The following is a 22,459-nucleotide window of genomic DNA, read 5'->3' on the forward strand; positions in this document are numbered from 1 at the left end:
AAGGGAAAGGGAAGGAGGGGGAGGGAGGAGGAGAAACCTCAACCCTCAACTCCCATCTTAATGAACTAATAAGGAACAACCAGGCTGCTGGTGAGAGCAGGCGGATGGTAGAGGAAACTCACAAAGCCAAAGTCCGGTGCTTCGACAGAATTATAAACCTTTCACTAGCCTGACCAAGAAAAAGAGGCTGCAAACTTTAAAACCAGAAATGAGGGGGCATGCTGCTGACGGTCTCATGGACAGGACGGGCCACTGTGAACCACTGCCCATCAACACATCAGAATGCTTCCCAGGAAGACACAGCGCCCCAACGCAGGCTCAGTGGTGACCTGGCCTGTAGCCCTAGTCATCCCTCAGCCTCCCAGGGGAGAAGGGACACATAGAGCTAGGTCCTCTGCTGCTGCTGCTGCCCGAGTTTGAGGGGGCATCTGGGGAGGCCTGGCAGGGATGAGTTGGTGGCTATGCGGCCAGGTTGCTGAGGCTGTGGAAGTCTGGCCCACAGACGGAGGCTGTAACCTGAGGCTTCCTGGGGTCCTTCCATGCTAGAGTCTGTCCTGCCAAGGCCTGACCTGCTCTGCTGGACCCTGCTTCCTTCCTCTCTCCTTCTACACAATCATGTCCATGAGACCTCAAGGGTGGGTTAGGCCTCTGCTGGAGAACAGACTCCAGTCACACCCACCTCCTACCCATCTTCTCCACAGCCATAGTGAATGTTCTTCAGCACTTGATGGTGCTCCAGACCTCTTGGAAAAGGGGCAAAGCATAGGCTGGGGTTCCTGGTCCATGCTTAGCCCCCCAGTCCAGGCTTACCATCCAATACTGCAAAGTGCATGGGTTCAGTCACCCTGCCCTCAGCTCCTTACCCAGCACTCCCTGCTTGGCTAACCTTCCCTCAATCCTTTAGTCTCAGACTAAAGAAGCATCCCCAAGCCACGGGCTGGAATAGAGATGCCTGTGAGCACACCCATGACCCTCTCGATGACTGTTCTGACCCGGCCATCAGTTTTCTGTTTAGCTCCAGACCCCAGCAAGAACAACATGGTCCCACTTGTGGATGGGGCCTGGATCTCCCCTGGATAAGGCCCCTGTGGGTGAATCGGATCTGTTCTAAAGCTCTGGTTACTTCTATGAAGAGGCCATGTGAGGTGTTCAGGGCTGGAGAAGGCAGAACTGGAGGTCTAGCTCACAGAGTCCCAGGCTTGAATTAGTATGGTGTTCTATCTAAGGTAAGCTTCATTTTAGTGCTGGGGTAGGCATGTGGAGTTCTTAGAGTAAGATACTTTCACCACGCTCCCCATATGTCCTTATATACCGCCCAGCATGGGAAGAGACTGCATCAAAGGTGGTAGCAGACACTTCCAGGTTTCTACTATTCAGTGGTCCAACAGCCTCTGCCCTCTGCCTCCCACCCCAGGGTGCTCTGAGTTAGGAATGGCAGCCACACTTTCTCGGAAGCCAGCATGACCCATGCAGACCCCAGGAGGTGTGGAGCGGGAAGAAGGGTGGTACTTACTCTCCAGATGGTCCATCTCCACAGCTACCAGGAAGGCCCACTCATAGTAGCACTTGGCCTGCTGGGGGAGGGCCCGGCGGGTGCAGAGCTGGCCCAGCCACAGGAGAACCTGAGTGAAGTCCCGGCCACACACACCACTGGGCAGCTGGGAGAAGCGGCCCACCGCCTCCCGCAGGTAGTGTTGGGCCAAGCTACGTGCACCCGCTTGCAGGCACAGGGCCCCAAAGTTAGCCAGGACTACTGCCTGGCTCCGCAGGTGACCCTGGCTGTAGGCCATGTGCAGGGCTCGGAAGTAGCCTTCGGCAGCCTGCCGGGTCCTGCCCATCCTTTTCAGGGCCATGGCTACCATGTTGGTCATCACACACTCCTGGTCCTTGTTGGCCACAGCTGCGTCTGAGATGGACTTCAAGATGTCCGTAGCTACTAAGGTCTTCCCACAGAGCATGTGCAGCCAGGCAAGTGCCACCAAGCGGTCCACGACAGCGTGGACCCCAGCCTCAGTGTCTGCTTCTGCAGCCTGAGACATGAAGGCAATGGCCTGACTGTGCTGCTGATGGTGGCTGTACAGCTGAGCTAGACTGGCATAGAGAGGTCCACACAGTGCCTGTCCCATGCCCGGAGTGAGAGAGGCCAATGCCTGCCTGAGGTAGTAAGCAGTCTGGGAGGGGAGGTGGTGGCTGGCCCTCCTTTGGCTGTTTGGCCCAGGAGCATTCTGGAGTACCAGGTCCACACTCCTCAAGGAGCCGGCCAATGAGCACCGAGTCCACAGTGAGGACACCCTGAGGCAACTCAGTGCCAAGTGGGGCAGGCACTTCCGGCCATAGATGTCTGCCAGGAGCAGGTAACAGTCCTCGGGCCATGAGGCCTGCGGGGTCCCCACATCCCTGTTGAGGCGAAGCAGTCTCTCCAGGTAGGGCAGTGCCTCCTCAGGCTGCTTGAGGTGGGTGTAGTGCCTGGCCAGCAGGAAGCAGGCCCGGGCCTCAGCCTGTGGGCTGAGGCCACAGATGGCCCTGCGCAGTGCGTACTTCAGGAGCTCAGCATCTGTGCTGTATGCATGGCCGGGCGTCCCCAGGAGAAGGGCTGCAGCTTTGGGTGCCACCTGCACACACTTCTCCCCGTTCTTCTGCTTCAGGTACACGGTAGCCAGGCTGGTATAGACGGCCGCCACCAGGGAGAGGTCCCCAAAAGTGCCCTCCAGAGCCCCCAGTGCTTCCTCAAAGTACACCCGGGCCTGGGAAAGCTTGAGTTTTCGAGCACACAGCCGCCCCAGCAGAAGGCAGAGCCTGGCCAGGGCCATGCCCAAATTGACTTTCTTGGCAACTCCTCGGGCCTGTGCCAAGCATCCGGCCAACTCCTCTTCATCTTCAAAGCCACAGAGGGCAGTGCCCAGCCAGGGAAGCGAGATGTCATACAGGCCCCGGAAGTGGGCCTCATAACCAGGGGCGTTCAGGACCTGCAGCAGCGAGTCTGGAGGCTCAGGGTCTGTCCAGTCATCCTCAGGATCCAGGCAGAAGGGGGGCTCCTCAGTGTCTGGTGTGCTCACTCTGCTGGAGACTGCTCCAAGGCTCCAGGACACTGGGTCTTCAGGGTAGTCAGGGCAGGCCTTGCACCGTTCTAGAACGTCTTTTACCATGTGCAGAGTCTCATGTGGCTCTGGGTTCGGGTGATGTAGAGACATTTCTAGAAGTCACAGGAGGCCCAGTTGGATTAGCTTTGGACCAGAGTCCCAACTATCCCCGTCTCTGCCCCCACCTACTATTCCCCTAGCCTCATGTTCTGGATGACACTTTTCCACTGATTCCAGAGCACTGGAGGCTGAATCAGGATCAGTCCTGATTCTTCTTGTCAACTTTCCTGCCCAGTGGCCCCCTCTCTTTGACCAGCCCTTGGACAGCAGAGCTCAGAGACCATACATGTCAGAGTATAGGGGTCGTTTGCAGATGGCTTTAGAAAGAACTAAAGGGGCTGGAGAGATGGCTCAGTGGTTAAGAGCACTGGCTGTTCTCCCAAAGGTCCTGAGTTCAATTCCCAGCAACCACATGGTGGCTCACAACCATCTGTAATGAGATCTGATGCCCTCTTCTAGCATGCAGGCAAAACATGCAGGCAGATTACTGTATACATAATAAATAAATAAACCTTTGGGGCTGGAGAGATGGCTCAGAGGTTAAGAGCACTGTCTGCTCTTTCAGAGGTTCCTGAGTTCAAATCCCAGCAACCACATGGTGGCTCACAACCATCTATAATGAGATCTGGTGCCCTCTTCTGGCCCGCAGGCATACATGAAGACAGAACACTGTATACCTAATAAATAACAAAACTTAAAAAAAAAAAAAAGGGGGCAGAGGCAGGTGGATCTCTGTGAGTTCGAGGCCAGCCTGGTCTCCAAAGCGAGTTCCAGGAAAGGCACAAAGCAACAACAGAGAAACCCTGTCTCGAAAAACCAAAAACAAAAAAACCAAACAAACAAACAAACAAACAAACAAAGAACTGAAAGCCACCTAACCAGCTGACCCACAGTCAGAGTCTGGCCGCAGGTGTGTGCTTCTGCAGGCCCCTCAGACTCTAGAAGCCGTGAATCTCCAACAGCCATTGGCACAACTAATAAGCATGGGTTCAAAGGCTGCCACATAAAATGGGCAAAGTTAACTGGGCTGTATGGATCATAGCTCAGTGACAAACAGTGTACCTAAAATGCATATGGCCTGGGTTCAATACCCAGCAACACACACACATACACTCACGAACTCACACACACACACACACACACACACACACACACACACACACACACGCGCGCGCACACACACGCACGCACTCACACAGGAGAAGGCAAACAAAACTAATGAGAATAAGGACAGTGAGGCTGAGGTCATTGGCCTTAGCTATGCCATGTGAAAGGGACAGAGTCTCCTTGGGAGATGAACCCAGGGAAGGTTTACAGATTGGCCATTGAGCACAATCTACCGCCACCTGCTAGCAGGACCTTGGCCTCGGATGGGCTCGGATCCAAAGCCACACCCCTCCATGGGGCAGAGCAGACACCTCTTTCCTACTGGGAAAACACAGGCTTTACATGGAGTTATTTGAAGGGCAATGAGTGAACAGAGGCTCTGGGGCTCCTCCACTGGGATGAAACAGCCTCTTTGCTCTCACGTTTGATAGTTCAAATATGCTCAAAACATGTGCTGGAGAGATGGCTCCGTAGTTAAGAGCACCTGCTGTTCATCCAGAGGACACAGGTTTGGTTCCCTGCACACATGGCAGCTCATAACCATTTTTAATTCTAGTTCCGGTGGGGATCCAGTGCCCTTTTCTGGCCTCCATAGGCACCAGGCACACATGTCATGCACACACATACATGCAGACAAACACTTATACACATAAAATAAAAATAAATCTTTAAAAAAAAACATGCTCACACAATCTGGAGCCAGGTGTGGCAGTGCACACTTACGGTTCCAGCACTTGGAAGATCAAGTGGTCAAGATTCTCTTTTGCTACACAGTGTGTTTGAGGCCAGCCTGAGACCACTATCTGCTGCTGCCTCCGCCCTGTGTTCACACCTGGTACCTGAGACTGAGCCATGGGTAGAGGACCTGAACCACAGGATACTACCTACCTTGTTGCTCCAGCTGCTCCCCCTCAGCTTCTTCTAACCAGTCTAGGAAAGAGAAAAGAGAAGCAGTCACTCTTCTACCCGCATGCGCCGTGTCCTGCCTCATGGGGCCAGGTGAATGCAAGCTCTCCGGTCACCAGCACCTAGGACGATCAGGGCCAGAGAATCCATGTTCTCAGATGTCTCCAGGCAACGATGGAGCACATGTCTAGCCCTGGTGCCCCATCCCCACACTCCTTCTGAGGGTGCCTGTGATCCTTGTCAGCTCCTGGGCAAGCAGGGCACAGCTGCAGAACGAACCAGGCTGATTGCTCTTCACCCAGGGTGGCACTCAAGCCTCCTTCCCACCTCCTTGGGTTGGCACTAACTGCCAGCTGGATTGCCATAGCAACCAAATGAGGAAAAGAACAGAAGAAGACATAAAAACTAGGAAGTTATGACATCAGGCAAAACTTTGAGGCTTATCTAGGGGAGAAGAATTACATTTTGGTAGTTCCGGTCCTGGGATTCTAGGGACCAAATGCCCCAGGCCAACCAACAACCATGGAGCCAGTTCTGTCTGGAGCTGGGAGAAGTGACTCTGACCGGCACTGGCGGAGGGGCCAGCCTTGTACTGGTAAGGATGCTGGTCATATCCAGTGGGTGCCCCAGGCTTCCCCGCACTCAGAAAGAAGCTAAGGGCTCAGTGTGTCATCTGGTGCCTGGGACAGTGGAGCTAGGTTCTCTCAGCAGCAAGGGCCTCAGGACTTCCTTCTTTTGTTAGCAGCTCCTGATGTCTTTGGATGCTGATGCTGGTTGCCTGCACCCAGACCTCAGGGCACAGTCTTGGCTTGTCTTTCCCTGCCCCCTGGTGGGGCTTTCACTGTTTCTTTGGGGATGCCCTGAGAGATGGGGTGTAGTTGCAAAGGGAGGGGAGGAAAGGGTCTCTGAGGAGCTTGGAAAGAGCCAGAAGCATCCAACTAGCACCCAATTCTCTGGAGACTAAGGTAATAGTATAGTGACTTAATGCTGGTAGGGCAGAGTGCAAGCGTCACGTGTGGCCTAAAGCAGACCACTGGGCTCTACGCAGTTGCAAAACATGTGGACCACACCCTTCCTCGAAGTTCCTGCTCTTCCAGGAATCTGCCCTGAGAAGACTCTAGGTTAATATGACTCAGTCAGCACAATCTTGATGTCTCCAACAGCTCACAGAGAGAAGAGAGGTGCCACACGCTCCCCACACCCACCCAGGCTGCATGTGGTGCACACATCTGTGCCAGATGTCCTGCTCAGGAGCCGCCGAGCATCCTCATCTGAGAAGTGGCCCTCACTGCTGAAGAATGATCTTTCTTCCTCACTGAGGAAAACTGCACTTTCCAGGCTGGGAAGACAGAAAAAAAAAAATGTCATATTTCGAAGAACTAATTCTCTCAAAGCCCAGGAGGCCCCGGGGTGAGTGGGCAGAATGGAATCCGGCCAATGGAGTCGCTTGACTGCAGGTTAACTGAGTTTACTGTCATTCCAGAACGCTGGAGCAGAGCCACGGGGCAGCTGAGCTCCCTCTTGTAAGAGCCAGGTGGCTCACTTCATTGCATTTTTTTCTCCCATCTTAGAGGACACTGCCCCCTGGGAGTTGTGTTCTCTTTTGTGTTCTCTTTTGTAGGATGGAGACCTCCAGATTCAGAATCATGATCTCTACAGCTGAATTTGGGGTTCTTTTTTTTTTTTTTTTTAAACATAAGTCCAAATTTTACAGTAAGATCCATTTCTTCTCCTTTATTCAACTGCTGGCCATGCTCAACCACCGTGGAGACCCTAAATATAAACAAAGCCCGCCTACCTGTCGTGGTGGCCTTTAATCCCACCCAGCACTCAGGAGGCAGAGGCATGAGGATCTCTGAGTTCAAGACCAGCCTGGTTTACAGCATGAGTTCCAGGACAGCCAGGGCTGCACGGAGAAACCCCACTTCAGAAAACAAACAACAAAACCCAAAGCCTGCCCTCCTTGAGAGGACCCTTGTTGGACCCAGGATTAAGAAAGACTTTAAGTGGATTGGAGAAACAGCTCAGAAATTAAGAGCAATTACTACTCTTGTAGAGGGTCTCTGAGTTTGGTTCCTAGACACAACCATCTATAACACCAGTTCCAGGGAATCCATTGCCCTCTTCTGTCCAAGCATCCATTTGGTACACAGACTGACATATATGCAGGCAAAACACTCATACACATAAAATAAAATAATCTCTAATTTTTAAAAAGAGATTTAGATTATAAAGAACCCGAGAAGGTGAGTGCCTAGGCTGATTCCTGAGCCCCACTTGAACGGCCCACTGTGAAACCACCATTCTCCCCCAGTATTGAACACAGGACCGGGCTCATGTGGCCATGAAGTCAGGCAGAGGACACAGAAAGGGACAGAGGGACAAGAGAAGAAGAGAGATGGAGGAGGTGATTTTGCTTATAGGAGTAAGCTAGCAGGGCGCTGTGAAACTTTAAAATGCACCTTCTGTGAATCATGGAAACCACACCCAGCCCTTGGGCCTCCTCACAATGAGCCGCTGCTTCGGAAGCATCAGAGGAAAAGGCGGCCGAAGACAGCTGGGGTGGAGCGAAGCAGGTGCCGAGTGAGTGTGAAACGCATTCTGGAATCATCTTTGGCTGGGAACAGCATGGTGGTGTTGTGAATTTCTTGATTTTTGACACTGGCCCTGGGGTTATACTTGAGATCCTGGCTTTAAGAGCCACGTACTGCAATGCGGTAAAGGACCAGGAGTTGCATAACTCATTCTCAGAGGCTCTAGAAACAAATGGAAGGAGGAGAGAGAAAAGAGGAAGCAACCAAGAGGAGACGCTGGCCTTAGGCGTCAGAAGGTAAGGGATGGGATGTTGCTGTCTGCTCCTACCTTCTCCGTAGGTCTGAGATTACATCAAGAGAGAAGAAAAGGAGAACCAAGATGGGAGACCTCAGGTTCAGGGCAGAAGTGTCAGAAAATATCTGAGTGACAGAGACAGAGAAGTGCTTACGCTTTCACAGGCTGTGAAAGATGATGCCACCACCCCTAAGACTCTGGGGAGACAGGGGAGAATGGACCAGACCCCATCCCATCTAGCCCTGACTTTTGCTAAGTTCAGAACCACTGAAGCTACCAGGATCCCACACCTGCCAAGAGGTCAGGGGCAGAGGAAGCATTTCCTGGAGAGCTGTGCCATCTCTGTAAGGAGAGACCTCAGGACACAAGCCAGGAGCCACACCGCTGTTTCAAAGACCCAGCTGAGCTAATGAGAGGTTATCGTGTGAAGTGACTTTGCCCAGTGCAGAAAGGGAGAGCCCCAAATTCTCTGTCCTGGAGCTGGGTGGAGGTATAGATAGACTGTGTCCCCCTTTCCTCATGCATGCCGACATTCTGATGGGGTACCAGAAAAATGCTGCTTTAAGTATGATCAGAACACAAGGTCCAGCCAGTGTCTGCCTGCTGACTGACAGGTTTGTGGTGGGGCGCCTTAAATCAGGGGATAGAAGCTCCCTTAGAAGCAACCTTCGAAACTGCATCTGAGAGTTGGCTATGGTATCCAGTCTCCAGCAAGGCCACTGAAACACGTCCAGTTTGAGGGAGGCCTGGCTACAGAGGGGACAGGCGCAGAGGACAGGGTTCTTCTCTGCACACCCCTGTATCTCCAGGCTCTTCGGCTGACGTCTTAACTAGGCCAAGTCCAGGGAAACCAGGAATTGACCAATGGTAGGCTCAGCTAGACTCACTGGGCACTCCCCAATCACTCCCCACCCACCACTGTCCGAGGCTAGACAGAGTTAGTCCAGAAATGACCAGCGCACTCCCCTGAAGGTTCTCTCATCTGGAGCAGGTGCAAACAGAGCTCTCTCAGGGACAGAACAGGGCCAGGGGTTAGTGATTAGGGATGGGATTACAGTCTGGCAGGGTTCCAGAGAACCAGGTGACAGGGAAGCGTCACCCAAATCTGTTCAGAGCTAAGAAAGGCTGAGCTGCCTTGTGCAGCTGGCCTGGGGTTGGGAGTGGGGGTGGGGAGTGACGGCAAATGGGATCTGAGGCCATGAAGACCAGGTCCAGAAAGCTTCACGGGGCTTTATGTTGAAGGGGGGGGGGCACGAGGAACCCTCAAAATGTCTGTGCCCCTGGCACCTGGGAAGAGGGCAACCAGTTTGAGACATTGAGTCTTCGTGATGGTTACTGGCTAAGCTGAGGCAGATAGGAGTTGGCTGGATGCACAGTATGACAGCAAGTGTCTCACAAACAGACATGGCTGAGGAGACACCAGGAACTTGGAGGATTCAGCCAGAAGCCAGGGAGGCCCAGGCCAGTGGGCTCTGGGCTCAGCAGGAAGGTGCACTCCCCAGAGCACAGCCGCTCAGTGGCTCTACCTTGGCTTCAGGCTCCCACAATGGAGGTTACATCTAGCATGTGGCACTTTTCACCAGAGCATGTAGGACCGAGTCAGGCTCAGTGGAGGAGGGAAGGGAGGACTTGCCCAGGACGGTGCCCAGGTGGCTCCTGAGAGGCTAATTGGAGGGTGGCAGGATCCCCGCAGGAGCAGTGTTGGGGTTCAGGAAAGGGGCCTCTGCCACTCACTCAGATGCCGAGCCCTGCATGCTGACGAGGCCAGTCCTCACAAAGCCCACCTGGCCAGAGGCCACGTGCCGGCCCACACACCAGGGCAGGCCAGGCACCTGGGCGCCGATGACCTCGATGACATCACCGACACAGAAGGACATCTCTTCGGGCCCTGAGCCCTGGAAGTCAGCTACTGCAGAGGCCAGGCCAAGCCCTGAAGGGAGAAGGCCATCTGGTCAGATCTGAGGCCCTGTGGACAGACAGGGTAGCCAGCCCTCAGGCACCTGCTGGTGTCCCTAACATGGCCAGAGGTGTGTGAAATGAAACCCTGGTTCCTGAGGTCTAAGGAGCTGGACCTCTTTGTGGTCCCCAGAGGGGCCGTTTGATACTCATACCAGATGGGCCACTGAGGCTGACTCTGGTGAACTCAGCCCTAGGCCACCAACCTCCAGGCACAGGACTCTGCCTCATGCAACTTGGACCTTAGGCTCTCTCATCACTCACAGGGTTTTGGGGTCATGTAGCAGGCACAGGGACCATCCAAACACCAGCTGGCTCCCCAAGGGGCAGAGAAGTATGCCCCCACCCCCACCCCAAGCTGAGCTGAAGGACAACCTGCAGGACCAGCTCCTCATGAGGAAGGCCTAGGACAGGGCCAGAGAGCATATCCATCCTCCATCCTCCCCCACAGATTTGAGGCAGGTCAGTCAGACAAGCCTAGGGTCTTCCAAAGGGCCAGTCTCAATGAGGCACCCTGGGATGTCACATTCCTGGCTCTGTAGGGTGTAAAGAGAGTTCCAGCCATTTCCCCAGATGCTGGGCAGGACCTAAATCTCTCTGAGCTTTAGATAATTCTGAGTATTGTAGTAGAGATTCTGGCCTCCTCTTCTGACTTAGGGAACATTCAGGACAAATGCAGAAACTTCCAGAATACTAGTCCCTGCCACTTCTGCCGCCTCTCCCCCAGGGAGGGAAGTCTGATACGCACCCATCAGCTGAGCACCAGGCGTCCCAGGTCCATCCATAGATTCATCGATGGGATCCCATGGCACCCTGAGAGTCCACCTGGAGCGGGGAGAAGAGGCCTGTGCTATAGTCTCAGACTGGGGACAGGTGTGTCCTATAGAATGCTCAGGAGCGGCAGCCCTTGGGGAGTCACATGAATCCCACCCCTCCTTCAACATAACTGCCCAGGTGTGGGGCCCTGAGGCTGGTGTGTGTGGTGCTGCCCAGGCTGGGCGCCTCACCCTAGGGGAGACGGCCATCCCTGTTACCATGAGCCCTGCAGACCTCCCTACCACCCCCCTACGCCCTACACCCCACCCCCACCAATCCCCCCAGCCCCTCCCACTCCAGGGAAAATACCCGCCCTGCCACTCTCCTGGAGCGGCCAGGGCCAGCAGTGTCAAGGGCCTGAATTTCAACTCTGGGTCTCCTGGATTCTCATCAGCTGTGTGGCCTGGTCAAACTGCCTCCGCCTTGGGCCTCAGCTTCTCCAAAAATCTTAGCTGATTACCACAGCCTCTCCTCTGTCGAGAACCTGACACTGAAGGGCACACTCTGTCCCCATGGGACCATCATTGGCCCCAGTACGTAGGGAGTGCTCCAGGGAGAAGCTCCTCCCACTCTGCAAGGAGTGGCCTCCAGCCACAGCTGTTCCTTCAAGGGCATGGTCACTCAGGAGGTGGAGTTTCTCTTTTTCCTTTGGTGGCCAGGAAGCTCCTAGCAAGCTTACACTCCATGCATTGCAGTCAACAGGAGCTGCCATGTTCCCTCTCTTTAGATCTCTGGCTTTCCCTTCCTTTAGTCTTTACTGTGTCTGTGCCTCAATGTGACCCTCAGATGCTCTCCAGAGTGAGCACAGTGAGTAGCATGTGCCACAGACAACTCTACTCTTTCCTCCTGGGCAGTGTTGCCTAGAAGATGCCATTGCTCCTTCAAGCAGGGGGCCACTTAACTACACTTCCAGCCACTACAGGGAGCAAGCATCGGGAGCCTGGAGTGGCCTGTCACCTGTCTGTCTCACATGTCTCTCTGTGCTGGAATAGGGTCTATGAGGCCCCCCATCACCCAAGGCCTCAGGATGGAGATTCGAACTTGGTACCTACTGGTGAAATGGAGTCAAGGGCTCTGGCTCGGCCTCTGCTGCTTCCACCTTGGAGGATGTGCTGGGCGTGGAGGACGAGGAGTCTGTTCCCAGGACTGCCATTCCCAGAGGAACCCCCGAAGCTCGCCTGAGAGCCTGGGGGCCCTTCGCTGCACCCTGGGGTCCCATCATCATTCTCACACGGTGGTCGGGACACAGAACAAAGAAGGGCCCTTTGAAAGGACAGAGGTGGTCAACAGTGTTACCAGCAGGGCAGTCATGCACTGTCAAACAAGAAAGCTGCCCGCCCCAACCCCAAGGAGACCCACAGTGAGGGCAGGGGCCCTGCAGGAGCCCACACTACCCTCTTCTTCCTGGGATACCCATCTGTGGAGGCCCAAAGGAGGTCCCAGCCTCACCTCCACTGACAATGGGAGGCAGGCAGACTCAGTCTCACTCTGGGCCTCAGTTTCCTACTTGTGCTATTCAGGGACAGACATGGGATTCCCATGTCCCTTTGTGCTTGGATGCTTACCAAGGAGCCTGGCCTCACCTGAGTGTCCACCCACGGCCAGGGAGGAAAAGCAGCCTTGAGATGAGGCCAATAATCTCAAATCAGGGCCAAGGGGTTCTAGACAAAAACCCTTTCTTGCCATTCTCCTCAGCCCTTTCCTCTTTGGGAGCCACACACATTTTTGTAAGCAGTGACAGTGTCTAGAACATCATGCCTCCCACCTGAGACACTCCTGTGTCCAGAGCTGTCCCCTACAGTGTGCCCAGCCCTGTGTGATCTAACCAGGGTCACCGTTGCTGCCCACCTTCCTGGGCGAGGAGGCTCTTGTGCGTCTGCTTCAAGGCATCCTTGTTTACATACATGAGAATGGCCGTCTCTTCCTCCTCACTGGGTGAGAGCAACCAGAATGTCTGGTCCACCAGCAGGTTCTCCAGGCAGTGGTGCGTGAAGCCTGCAAGGCCAAGCTTATTACCAACAGGCTCTAGGAGGGGCAGGGGACCCCAAGACCTCAAATACCAGACCCTGATATACTGTTCTTCCCTGGGAATATCCCAGAACCTCCACACCCTGTGGGTCCCCCTCTCACTGTCCTGGCTGTCAGGGTTACACCTGCCCACCCACTACATCATCCGGCCTTGTTGTCCCTTAGGGTTCAGAGATGTCAAGGGTACAGTGCTCTGCACACTGGGATGCCTATGCCCCAGTGTCATAGCCAGTGTCCTCCATGCCCATTTCCGTCAATCCTGTGCAGGCCTGTGGGGTGCTGGCTGTCACTGCCTGCATAGGGACCATCCCTTTATCAAGTACTACTTAGCTGGGAGGCATAGCCTCCCTGCCTTTATAAAGTCAGGGCAAATGCTGAGAGAACCCTTCATTTACAACAAATGGGGGTGGACATTCAGGACAGAACTAAACAGGCCACTGTCTTCTGGATGGCAAAGTCCTCTATTGGTTCCCAGAGGGCAGACAAAGGACAAGCTGACTCATAGAGACTGAGCAATGTCCCGGCTTCTGGTGGCTCCTCCCCGGCCTGCCTAGAGGGCTAAGACATGGTGACTTAGTGAAGTCCACGGAGACGGCATGATTGCAGATGTGAACATATCCTTGTCATCTACAAAGTCCTACAAAGCACACCGGAAAACAACTGTACAACTGATTTTTTTAAAAAAAAAATCTCATCTTTTTCGTTCGTTTGTTTTTGTTTTTTTCAAGTCAGGGTTTCTCTGTGTAGCTCTGGCTGTCCTGGAACTGGCTCTGTAGACCAGGCTGACCTTGAACTCAGAGATCTGCCTGCCTCTACTTCCCGAGTGCTGGGATTAAAGGATGTGCCACTACCTCCCAGCCAAAAACTCATGTTTTAAGAAAATTTTTTTTTTTTTTTTTTGGTTTTTTAGACAGGGTTTCTCTGTGTAACTTTGCGCCTTTCCTGGAACTCGCTTTGTAGACCAGACTGGCCTCGAACTCACAGAGATCCGCCTGCCTCTGCCTCCCGAGTGCTGGGATTAAAGGCGTGCGCTGCCACCGCCCGGCTGTTTTAAATAAATTTACGAGTCTGTCTTGGCCCACATTTATAGCTGTCCTGGACAGTATGTAGCCCACAGGCTACAGGGTAGACAGGCCTGGGCGTGCCGGGGCGTGCTTGGGTGCAAGAATCCAGCCTCCTTCTGAGAAATGCAGGGAGGGGCCGCAGGGCTCAGTCCCATATCCTGTCGCAAAACCCTGGCCTCCCTCGGCCTGGCCCATATGCTTTTGTTTCTGGTTTTTCTGGAGTCTAGGGTGATGTAATGGTAGGTGTCTCCAAAGGGGGTACCACGACCCACTGTGGGAAGGCAGCTGCCTCACCAAGAGCATGGTAGGTAGAAAACTTCCAGATTTCTTCAAAAGTCTTAAACGTCACCACGATCCGGTCCTGGTCACTGTGGATGGACAGCAGCCTGGTTGACAGTTCCTTAAGAGGAAGAGACAGTGAGTGACAATATCCCGTGGTCTCAGTGCATCTCATTACTAGAGAACAGGTGTGTGGCTCTGGAGAGAACTTGAAAAACGGTCCTGGTTGGGATGACAAATGCAAGGTTCATCCCTTACATTTCAAAAACTCATTATCATTATCCACCTGACGGGGGTGGGGTGGGGGGAAACCAAGGCTACTTCTTATTGTAAGTGGTCAACTGGGATCCAAACACTGGAGCCGGCAGCCCAGAGGCGTGGTTTGTTGAGCAGCTTGAGGGCCAGGGCTGTACTAGGGCCTGGTGTCCATTATCTGATACAGCAGCTCACTGAGAACGAAATTATAAGCATTTCCAGTGAGTAGCTAAAGGAGCTGGTTTCACACAGGCCAGGCAAACACCAAGGTCAGGACATTCTACCCCAAGTCTGTGATGGTGACACACAGCCCAGCCCTGTCCCTCACTGTCCTGAGTGACTCTCCAAGCCCCGCCACCTTCCTCTTCTGTCCTTGCTTGGAAGGGAGGTGTCCGACTTGCTGCCTGGGCCCCTGAGGGTTGACTCACTCCGAGCACACGGGCCACTTCCCGGCTGTCATTCTCCAGCAGGCGCAGGCGGTTCCTCAGGGCCTGCTGCAGGCTGGGACTCCGCAGCCCACTCTTCCGCCTCACGGCCAGCAGCTGCAGGGTCAGGTCTGGAGGAGCAGGAGCTGGGTCAGGCAGCTTGTCTGGCCCAATGGGGGCAATGCTTCCCACCAGCTTTCCCCCCTCCACAGAAGTCTATAATCCGACAAACTCCACAACGCCTGTAAAGGGCTGAGTGGCTCTTCCCTCCCCAACCTTGTTCTCAATTATTTATCTGTGTCATCCAGCAGGGGATGGGACCCTGGGCCACTGTTTACATCTCCAGTCTTGGTTTCCCTAGCTGTGTCTGCCCTGCACAGGAGAAGGGGATTCATGTTCCGTCCTTCCCAAGGGCCAGCAGAGAGTATCCACTCAGCAAGGGTCCCTTAGTAACTGTGACCTTCACCCTCCCACTCCCTCGACACAGCTTCAGACGTGGGTCCAACTCAAACCAGCATGGGCATGCCAGGCACTCTGAAGTCTCCATACTGGCTCTTTCCCACCTTCAGAAGGGCCACACACACCTTATCAACCCACCACAAGTCCTCACCCTTGCCCACCCTCTTAAGATGCATGGGGAGGGACAGCTGAGCTGCATCTAGTTTTTCCTGGGCCTCCCTCAGACAGTGTTCTGATCCCCACATAGCCAGAACCCTGTGCACTATGACCTGGCCTGGCTCTCACCCTGCAGGGTAGTATGATTCAGTGGGTCTTTCTTCATGGTAGGTACTGGATTTGTCTACACGTTACATGCAACCATCTGGGTCCACGGGGCTGAGGGCTGCCCAGTGTGGCTGAGGTTCATATAGTCCAGTAAATCTGAATACAAGTTGTCCTTGTAAATAGTGTCTCCACCCCTCAGAGAAATAAAATCTGTTGGCCCTGGGTGATCCTCTCTACTGCTCCAAGACATCAAGGCATCCTCAGCCCTGTCTCAGGTCTTCTTCCTGCCTTGCCCAGCTCCTAACCTGGGACAGGCCTCCCTTCTCCAGCTACCATCTCTAATGCCTCTTGCTTCAGAATCCAGGCTCCTGGGCAGCCAATTTGTTTGTCCCAGTGTTTGGAAATGCTGATCAATCTGGCCCCCTGACTGTCCCTCAGTCACTGGCAGCGGCCTTCTCAGGGGCTGTTCTCTCCATGGAGGATACTAAGGGGAGGGAAGGGTGAAGGAGAAGGAAGGAGAGAGAGATACTGCTTCCCACATCCTTGGGACAGCCCCAGAGCACCTGCCTGTATCTTCTGGCCTGGGGATTCTGATGTCACTACTCTCACCCCAATCGGGGAAGGTTAGTGTAGAAACCTCTAAAACAGAGGTTCTCAATCTGTGGGTCGCAAACCCCTTGGGTTTGCATATCAGATACCCTCCATATCAGATATCTACATTATGATTCTCCCAGTAACAAAATTACAGTTATGAAGTAGCAACAACATAATTTTATGGTTGGGGTCACCACCATATATGAGGAACTGTATTAAAGGGTCGCAGCATCAGAAAGGTTGAGAACCACTGCTCTAGAATCCTGAGCTGTGATCGCTTTTGAAGTCCTTCTTCCCTACAAGGGCAGGCTCTGTATTTACAATCCATCACACAATGGTTCACGCACCCCAAGCGACCACGGGCCGCACTGACCACCCCCAAGAAGAGTCCAAGGATGATGGGTAGAACAGCAGAGCTGGGTACACAAGAGTGAGGCTCCAAGGGGAGCTTCTTTAGTCCAAGTCCATATGCAATGCTCCCCAGCTCTGTCCTCAGTCGATGCTAGGGTCAGGATGCAAGCACAGACTGACCCTGGCCTTCAGCCTTCTGTGCGTGGGGACACTTAGAACTCGAGGCCTTTCCTCAGCACTCTGAAGCAGGAGCCTACATTTGGCTTGTTCCAGATAATGTTAATATGGGAAGTCTCAAGTCCCAAGGCAAAGGCCTGGGTGGGTACTCGGGTTCCCAAGACGCTCTACACTTGCTTATCGTGTGACTTGGAATGACCCCTCTCCAAGGTCCACGTGTTGAAGTCTTGGTCCTTTGTTTGTGGTGTTAGGAGGTGGTGAGGCCTTTAAGAGGCAGGGCCTAAGCTGGGTGTGGGGGCTCAAGCCTATAATCCCAGGGCACAGGAGGCTAAGGCAGGAGGATTGCCTCATCATTGAGGCCATCCTGCTTAACAGAATGAGACCCTGTCTCAAAAAAAACAAAAAATGAAACAAAGCAATTAGGGCTGAGTGGGAGCCCCTGGAGAGCGGAGGGAGATTGCAGGACCTGTCTCCTCTCTCTCTCCATTCCCAGCCATGGGGCAAGTGCTGTTTCCTGACATGTGCTCCCACTGGGACTTGCTGCCCTAGATCCAAAGCAAGGAGCCAGCCAACCACGATGAGCAGGAGGTCCACTCTACAAGCCTGCTCTGTGCTGTTACAGTAACAGCCAGTGTCACAGACAGCACATCTGGCCTGTTGTGAGACTCAGGCCCTGATACTTACCTGTGGGATACACTGCCACTTGGCTGGGAGGGGTTTCAGCAGCCAGCTCAGCTATACTGGGGGGAGGAGCCACATCTGTAACATACCAAGTGATTGCGATTAGAGGGGCAAGTGATTCTCCAAACAACCTGGTCCCTCAGGAAGAAGGGTTGGCACCCACTGGACTCCTTTCTCACCTGCCACCTGAGATGCCTCACGAAAAACCCCAAAGAGGGTAGGCTGTTAGCCTGGGAGCATACTGCAAGAAAGCGGTCCTAACCCAACAGCCCGGTTCTAGAAGCCGACATGGGCATCGGACTGAAACAAGGTTCAGTGGGTTGGCGTATGCAGCTCCAGACGAACTTCCTTTCAGCTTCAGGACACCGCCCACCTGCCATGGCTCTGCCCACTCTCCAAGTTCAGATCCCTGACTCTGTCCCCCTTACCAGATGTCTTTCCAGATGCAAGGGCAGCATGTCTAAAATTTGCTCTCAAACAATTCAGAAAAAATGATCGTGTCTATATATACCCTCAGAGCGAGAGGCAGTGAACACAGAGAAATGCCACATTGGAAGCATTCCCTGGAGGAGGTGAGAGCCGTTTACTCTGTTTCTTGTGACTTCTGCTGTGCCACCCCTGCCCTTCCAAGACTCAGAGCTGAGGATGTCCTAACCACTGAGCAGCCTTGCTGCCAGTGGTCCCTAGGACAGATGTCCACAGGTTGGATGGGCCTGGCTATAGTCGTTCTGATGCCACGATGTGTGTGTGTGTGTGTGTGTGTGTGTGTGTGTGTGTGTGTGTAGTGCTGGTGGTGGCGGTGGTGATGGCGGTGGCGGTCATGGTGGTGGCGGCTATGTTAGGGGTTACTTTACAACCCAATAATTCTAATTTCTAAGTATCTACTCAAAAGCAATGAAGAACGGGTCTGCACAAAGACTCATACCCGAGTCTACATGGAAAGGGCCAGGGGAGATGTCTCTGCTGGTAAAGGCACTTGCCGCTGAGCCTGGCAACTTGGTTCAATCTCTGGGATCCACAGCCCAACCTCCAGAGGGGAAGTATCTGGCCACATGGTCCCCAAATGCTTCCCAAGCTCTCTTACTGGCAGTCTCTCCCTGGTGGCCTGGGGGTGACCGTCACGACTTCTCTGCTTATCTGCATGTCCCCTTTTGTTTTCCTGCCCAGGCCTCTCTGGAAGGAGAGCCATGACAAGCTGTGGGCTCCCCAGGCCCAGGCCCCGGCCCCACCCAACCCTCCCTTCAAGGGAGGACCATTTCCTGTTTTTGAGTCAGTATTAGACCACCAGACTCCTCCTTCTTCTCACCCAGGGGCAGAAGGACCAAATGACAGATCTAAAATCTGCAGGTGTCCAGCCTCCACACATCAGGGTCAGAGTCAGGCCTGCCTGGAAGGTCAGGGCTCCCTTTGAGTAAGTCATTCACTCTGGGTCAATCAGGCGTGACTGAGCGCTAGCATTCGGCTATCTCTAGAGGCCAGAGACAGGACAGCTGAGCAAGCAATAATAGTCATTCAACTTGAGGAAGCTTGAGAAGGGAGAGGGCCTGTCCTCCTCTGTTCTCTTCTCTCGGGGCCTAAGGATGGCAGCGATGGGGTCCTTGGGGTTGCTAAGGTTGCCTCTCAGGTTTTTCAAATGGAGGGAAACTGAGGCCCAAGTCTAGCAGTACCCTGTGGACAACCATGATATTGTCCTCCTGGGGCGCAGCTCATCTGGCTTCCTCATCGTGGCACTCGGCTGCCTGCCTGGGTAGCCACACAGCAGGAGCCACCACCCAGGCCTCAGTAAAAGACTCCCAGCTCTGTCAGCATGGAGGAGTTAGAAGTATGTGTAGTGGATAGACAGGTGGACAGGAGAATAAGATGGGCTTCAGCGGCCATACTCACCACCTCTGACTGCTGCCTCAGCCTCCTCAGGCCCTGCTCTTTCTTGACCAGTGGGCAAGCTCACAGATGCACTGTGGATCTGGTCCCCATGGCTACAGCCTCCTGGAGGTTCATCAGAGCCCCGCCCCATGGTGGCTAGCTCCTCAGAAGTCACCTCCTCCTCCCTGGAGCTCCTCATGACACACGGTGGCCTCAAGGCCAAGAGTTGGGCATGTTGCTGGCCTTCTGTGGAGAGAGGACAGTGGTCAGCCAAGAGGCCTGTTAGTGACAGGATGTAGCTGTCAGAGCCAAGTCAAGAGAAGACCGGAAATACAGGGTGCCCAGCACCTCCAAGAACCAGCGGTGAGCTTTGTTTGCCATAGGGGATTCCCACAGGCTGCTCTGGCCACCAGACCCACAGGTTTCTGCATGTTTTTCCATACCTCAGGCCACCTCACCCACCTCTTCAGTCCCTCACGTCCACCACATCTTTACTATGTCAGGGCCTTTGTGCAGAGGCTGATATTTCCTCCCAGAGAACCCAAACCCTTCACCAAGTGAATCCCCACGAAACTTTTCAGAGCTCCACTTGCCAACTTCCTCCCCAGCTCACTCAAACAGTTGAGTCGGGCTTCATCAGAGCCCAGCACCAACATGGGCACCTCATCTGACAAGACAGGCTAGGTAGAGAGGGGGGCGCCTCCCTTCTTGCTCTCCAGGAGGTCCCTGAGAAATGGCTCAGTGTCTGACCTGAGACACCTGCTCAAACATCCTTGTAGACGACTCAACACACGTACAGGATGCTGTGGGGACAGAAATGAGCCCAGGTCTCCATCAGACACCTGTGGGGCCTGGTTTTCAGTTGCATGACCACACACCCCATCTAGCTAGGGCTGAGGGAATCAGCTCAGAGCGGGGTGAAGAGAGGAAGAGGAAAAAGGGACAAAAGGGGAGGATGTGGAAAGAGAGAGGAAGAAGGGAAGAGGAGAGGATGCATCTCACTGTGACCGGGGAGGGGGTCTCGGTTTTGTGGGCTATGTGCTTCCAGACCCCATGACTTCAGCTGGTGACTGTAGGGCCTGTCGTTGTGCCTCAGTCTTCCCCGGTATCATTGTGATAGAAAGACAGTGTAACCTGACGGCCATGCTCCTGAATGGTTCTATCATCCATCAGAGGGCACGGAGCACCAAATGCAGCTGAGTAGATGGGAGGGGCCGCAGGCAGGGCTATGGAGCACAGGCTAGACTCTCAGCTTTGGTAACTGTGACAGGGCTAGCCACAACATTCCCCCAGAGAGGACCAAGGGCCCTATGTAGAGGTTGACTGAATGTAGTTCACCTAGCCTTGGGGGTGGCAGAATGGTACCTGGGCAGCTGGAAAGGGAGGGAGACTCACAGGGAGGAGACCTGGGTCCCTGGGAGACAAGGATTTGTGGAAGCCACAGCCCCACCTCTGAGAAGTGGCCTCAGTGAACCCCTGACCTACCTACCCATCTAGGCCCCTGCCTTTCATGGAATCTAATAGGTTGGTTTGTGGACAAATCCTTCTCATTCTCCAACTGTGCCTGAAGGCTAAGATCTAAGATAGGCAGATAGGAAAGAGATATATCTCATATCAAAGGGACCAAGGGGACCCTGGATCCCTACAGACACCTGTCCACCTCAACACTCAATCCCAAAGGAAAACAAAACAAAACACCCCAAATAAACAAAACCACAGGCACCAGGAGCCTGGCATGGCCCAGTTCTCAACAACACAAGCACCAAGTCTGCCCTCCTGTCCCCTGTCCCTTAGGGCATTGTCCCAGCTGGTCATGCCTGAGATCCTCCAAGGCATCCTTCAGGCATTGGCCCTGTGCCCCCCTCCCCCCGGCCTAAGTCTAGCCTGAGCCTTCCCTGCCTTGGTTTACCAAACTGTTGCCCTGGTTCCTATCACTGCAGAGGCCCACTGTCTTTCTTGCCCAGGTCTGTGAGGACGAGAAGGTACATGCCCAAGGGGTAGGTGACATCTGATCCCCCCTGGTGTGACACATGAGGGCCCTCAACGAAGCACTTGATCCAGTCTCTTGATGAGTGAGGTCCTGGTTTGTAGGGTCTGTGGCTCCCAATCACTGCCCCCCAACCCACCATGTCCCACCCCAGTGTTCTTACTCTTCTCTCGGCCACTTGAGGTGTCCCTACCCCCAGGCTGGCCAGTGTCTCTATAAAGCTGACCAGAGCCCATGAAACTTTACCATCCCTGGGTCAGGGGAGCACTCAGGGGTCTCACACAGACCTGGCATTGGGCTTAAAAATTGTCTCTGGAGAAATGGGGCTCCCAGCTGAGGGAACTTCCCACCTGCTCATCGAAGGCCCCCAAAACTGCAATCACAGTGGGACTTAAGAGCTCTAGGGAGGAAGTGGGCCCTGTCTGCTCATGTGGAGCCATCTCCTCCGTGCACAGACCTCCACAGGCCTGCTTGGCCTGCTCCAGCGACAGAAGCAGCCCGGAGCCCAGCCAGCCCAGCCCCAGATGGTGTCCAGAAGCCTCAAATGTACATTTGCTGAGTCCAAGCAGCCAAGAGTGGCCTGCAGAGTCTCCTCCCAGCCTTTGTCTTCTGCCTAGGTGGCAGAAGCATCAGGTGACACCAAGTCAGCCACCACAGGCTCTGACCGCCAACGCCTACCTAGTTTACTGCTGGAACACAGAGACCCGGGGCCATGCTCAGTGTGTGTCGGGGTGCTCTACACCTCAGTTTACCCATCCATAAAATGAGAACGAAAACACCCACTCAGGATGTTAGGATCAAGCAGACAGACAGCATGCTGGCTTACAGCTGGCATCAGTACCCTAGGCTGCAGGGAGGAGCCTTTATGGTTGGCCCTGCCCATGTTCCAAAAGATCTGGCCAGAGATCATCCACCAAGGGACACCCTGAGCCTATGCTTTGCAGGACTGTTGAGACTGCCTGGAGGTGGCAGCATTCTCCACGATCATACTACCAGGAACTTCAGGGCGGGGACTTGGTTAGAAACAGGTGGTTTCAGATGAAGTTACCCTCCGTCTTTTTGGATGTTGCATTAGAATGGGCCCGGTGGAGTAGGTGGTCATGCCAGATTAAAGTGAGTCCTCTACCTGGTACCTGGGGTCGACCGAGAACAAGACGCACAGAAAAGGAGGGCATAGGACTGAGGCGGGAGCCATTTAGCCACAGCAGAGGCTGGAAGAAGCAGGAGGGACTCTGCCTTGGGAGCCCTGACTCCTGGCCTTCAAACCCTAGGAGAACA

At 54.1% G+C, this 22,459-nt stretch overlaps 1 protein-coding gene across 4 annotated transcripts in view; it reads right to left on the reverse strand.

Moving 5' to 3' along the window:
* The window catches only part of Sh3tc1 (SH3 domain and tetratricopeptide repeats 1), a 46,864-nt gene that overhangs the window by 12,136 nt on the left and 12,269 nt on the right, over positions 1 to 22,459 (reverse strand). For all 4 annotated transcript variants that reach the window (XM_028882295.2, XM_037208872.1, XM_028882296.2 and 1 more), the window contains 11 exons: positions 19,216 to 19,440; positions 17,335 to 17,409; positions 14,809 to 14,936; positions 14,141 to 14,246; positions 12,603 to 12,749; positions 11,807 to 12,017; positions 10,687 to 10,763; positions 9,717 to 9,912; positions 6,359 to 6,492; positions 5,136 to 5,177; positions 1,514 to 3,193 (listed from right to left, as the gene is read on the reverse strand). In XM_028882295.2, coding sequence (XP_028738128.1) covers positions 1,514 to 3,193; positions 5,136 to 5,177; positions 6,359 to 6,492; positions 9,717 to 9,912; positions 10,687 to 10,763; positions 11,807 to 12,017; positions 12,603 to 12,749; positions 14,141 to 14,246; positions 14,809 to 14,936; positions 17,335 to 17,409; positions 19,216 to 19,393 — 2,974 coding nt within the window. In that variant the 5' untranslated portion in view covers positions 19,394 to 19,440. The remainder of the gene's footprint in view (positions 1 to 1,513; positions 3,194 to 5,135; positions 5,178 to 6,358; positions 6,493 to 9,716; positions 9,913 to 10,686; positions 10,764 to 11,806; positions 12,018 to 12,602; positions 12,750 to 14,140; positions 14,247 to 14,808; positions 14,937 to 17,334; positions 17,410 to 19,215; positions 19,441 to 22,459) is intronic.

Source organism: Peromyscus leucopus, chromosome 10, assembly GCF_004664715.2.
Source record: "Peromyscus leucopus breed LL Stock chromosome 10, UCI_PerLeu_2.1, whole genome shotgun sequence".
In the NCBI taxonomy this organism is placed as follows: domain Eukaryota; kingdom Metazoa; phylum Chordata; class Mammalia; order Rodentia; family Cricetidae; genus Peromyscus; species Peromyscus leucopus.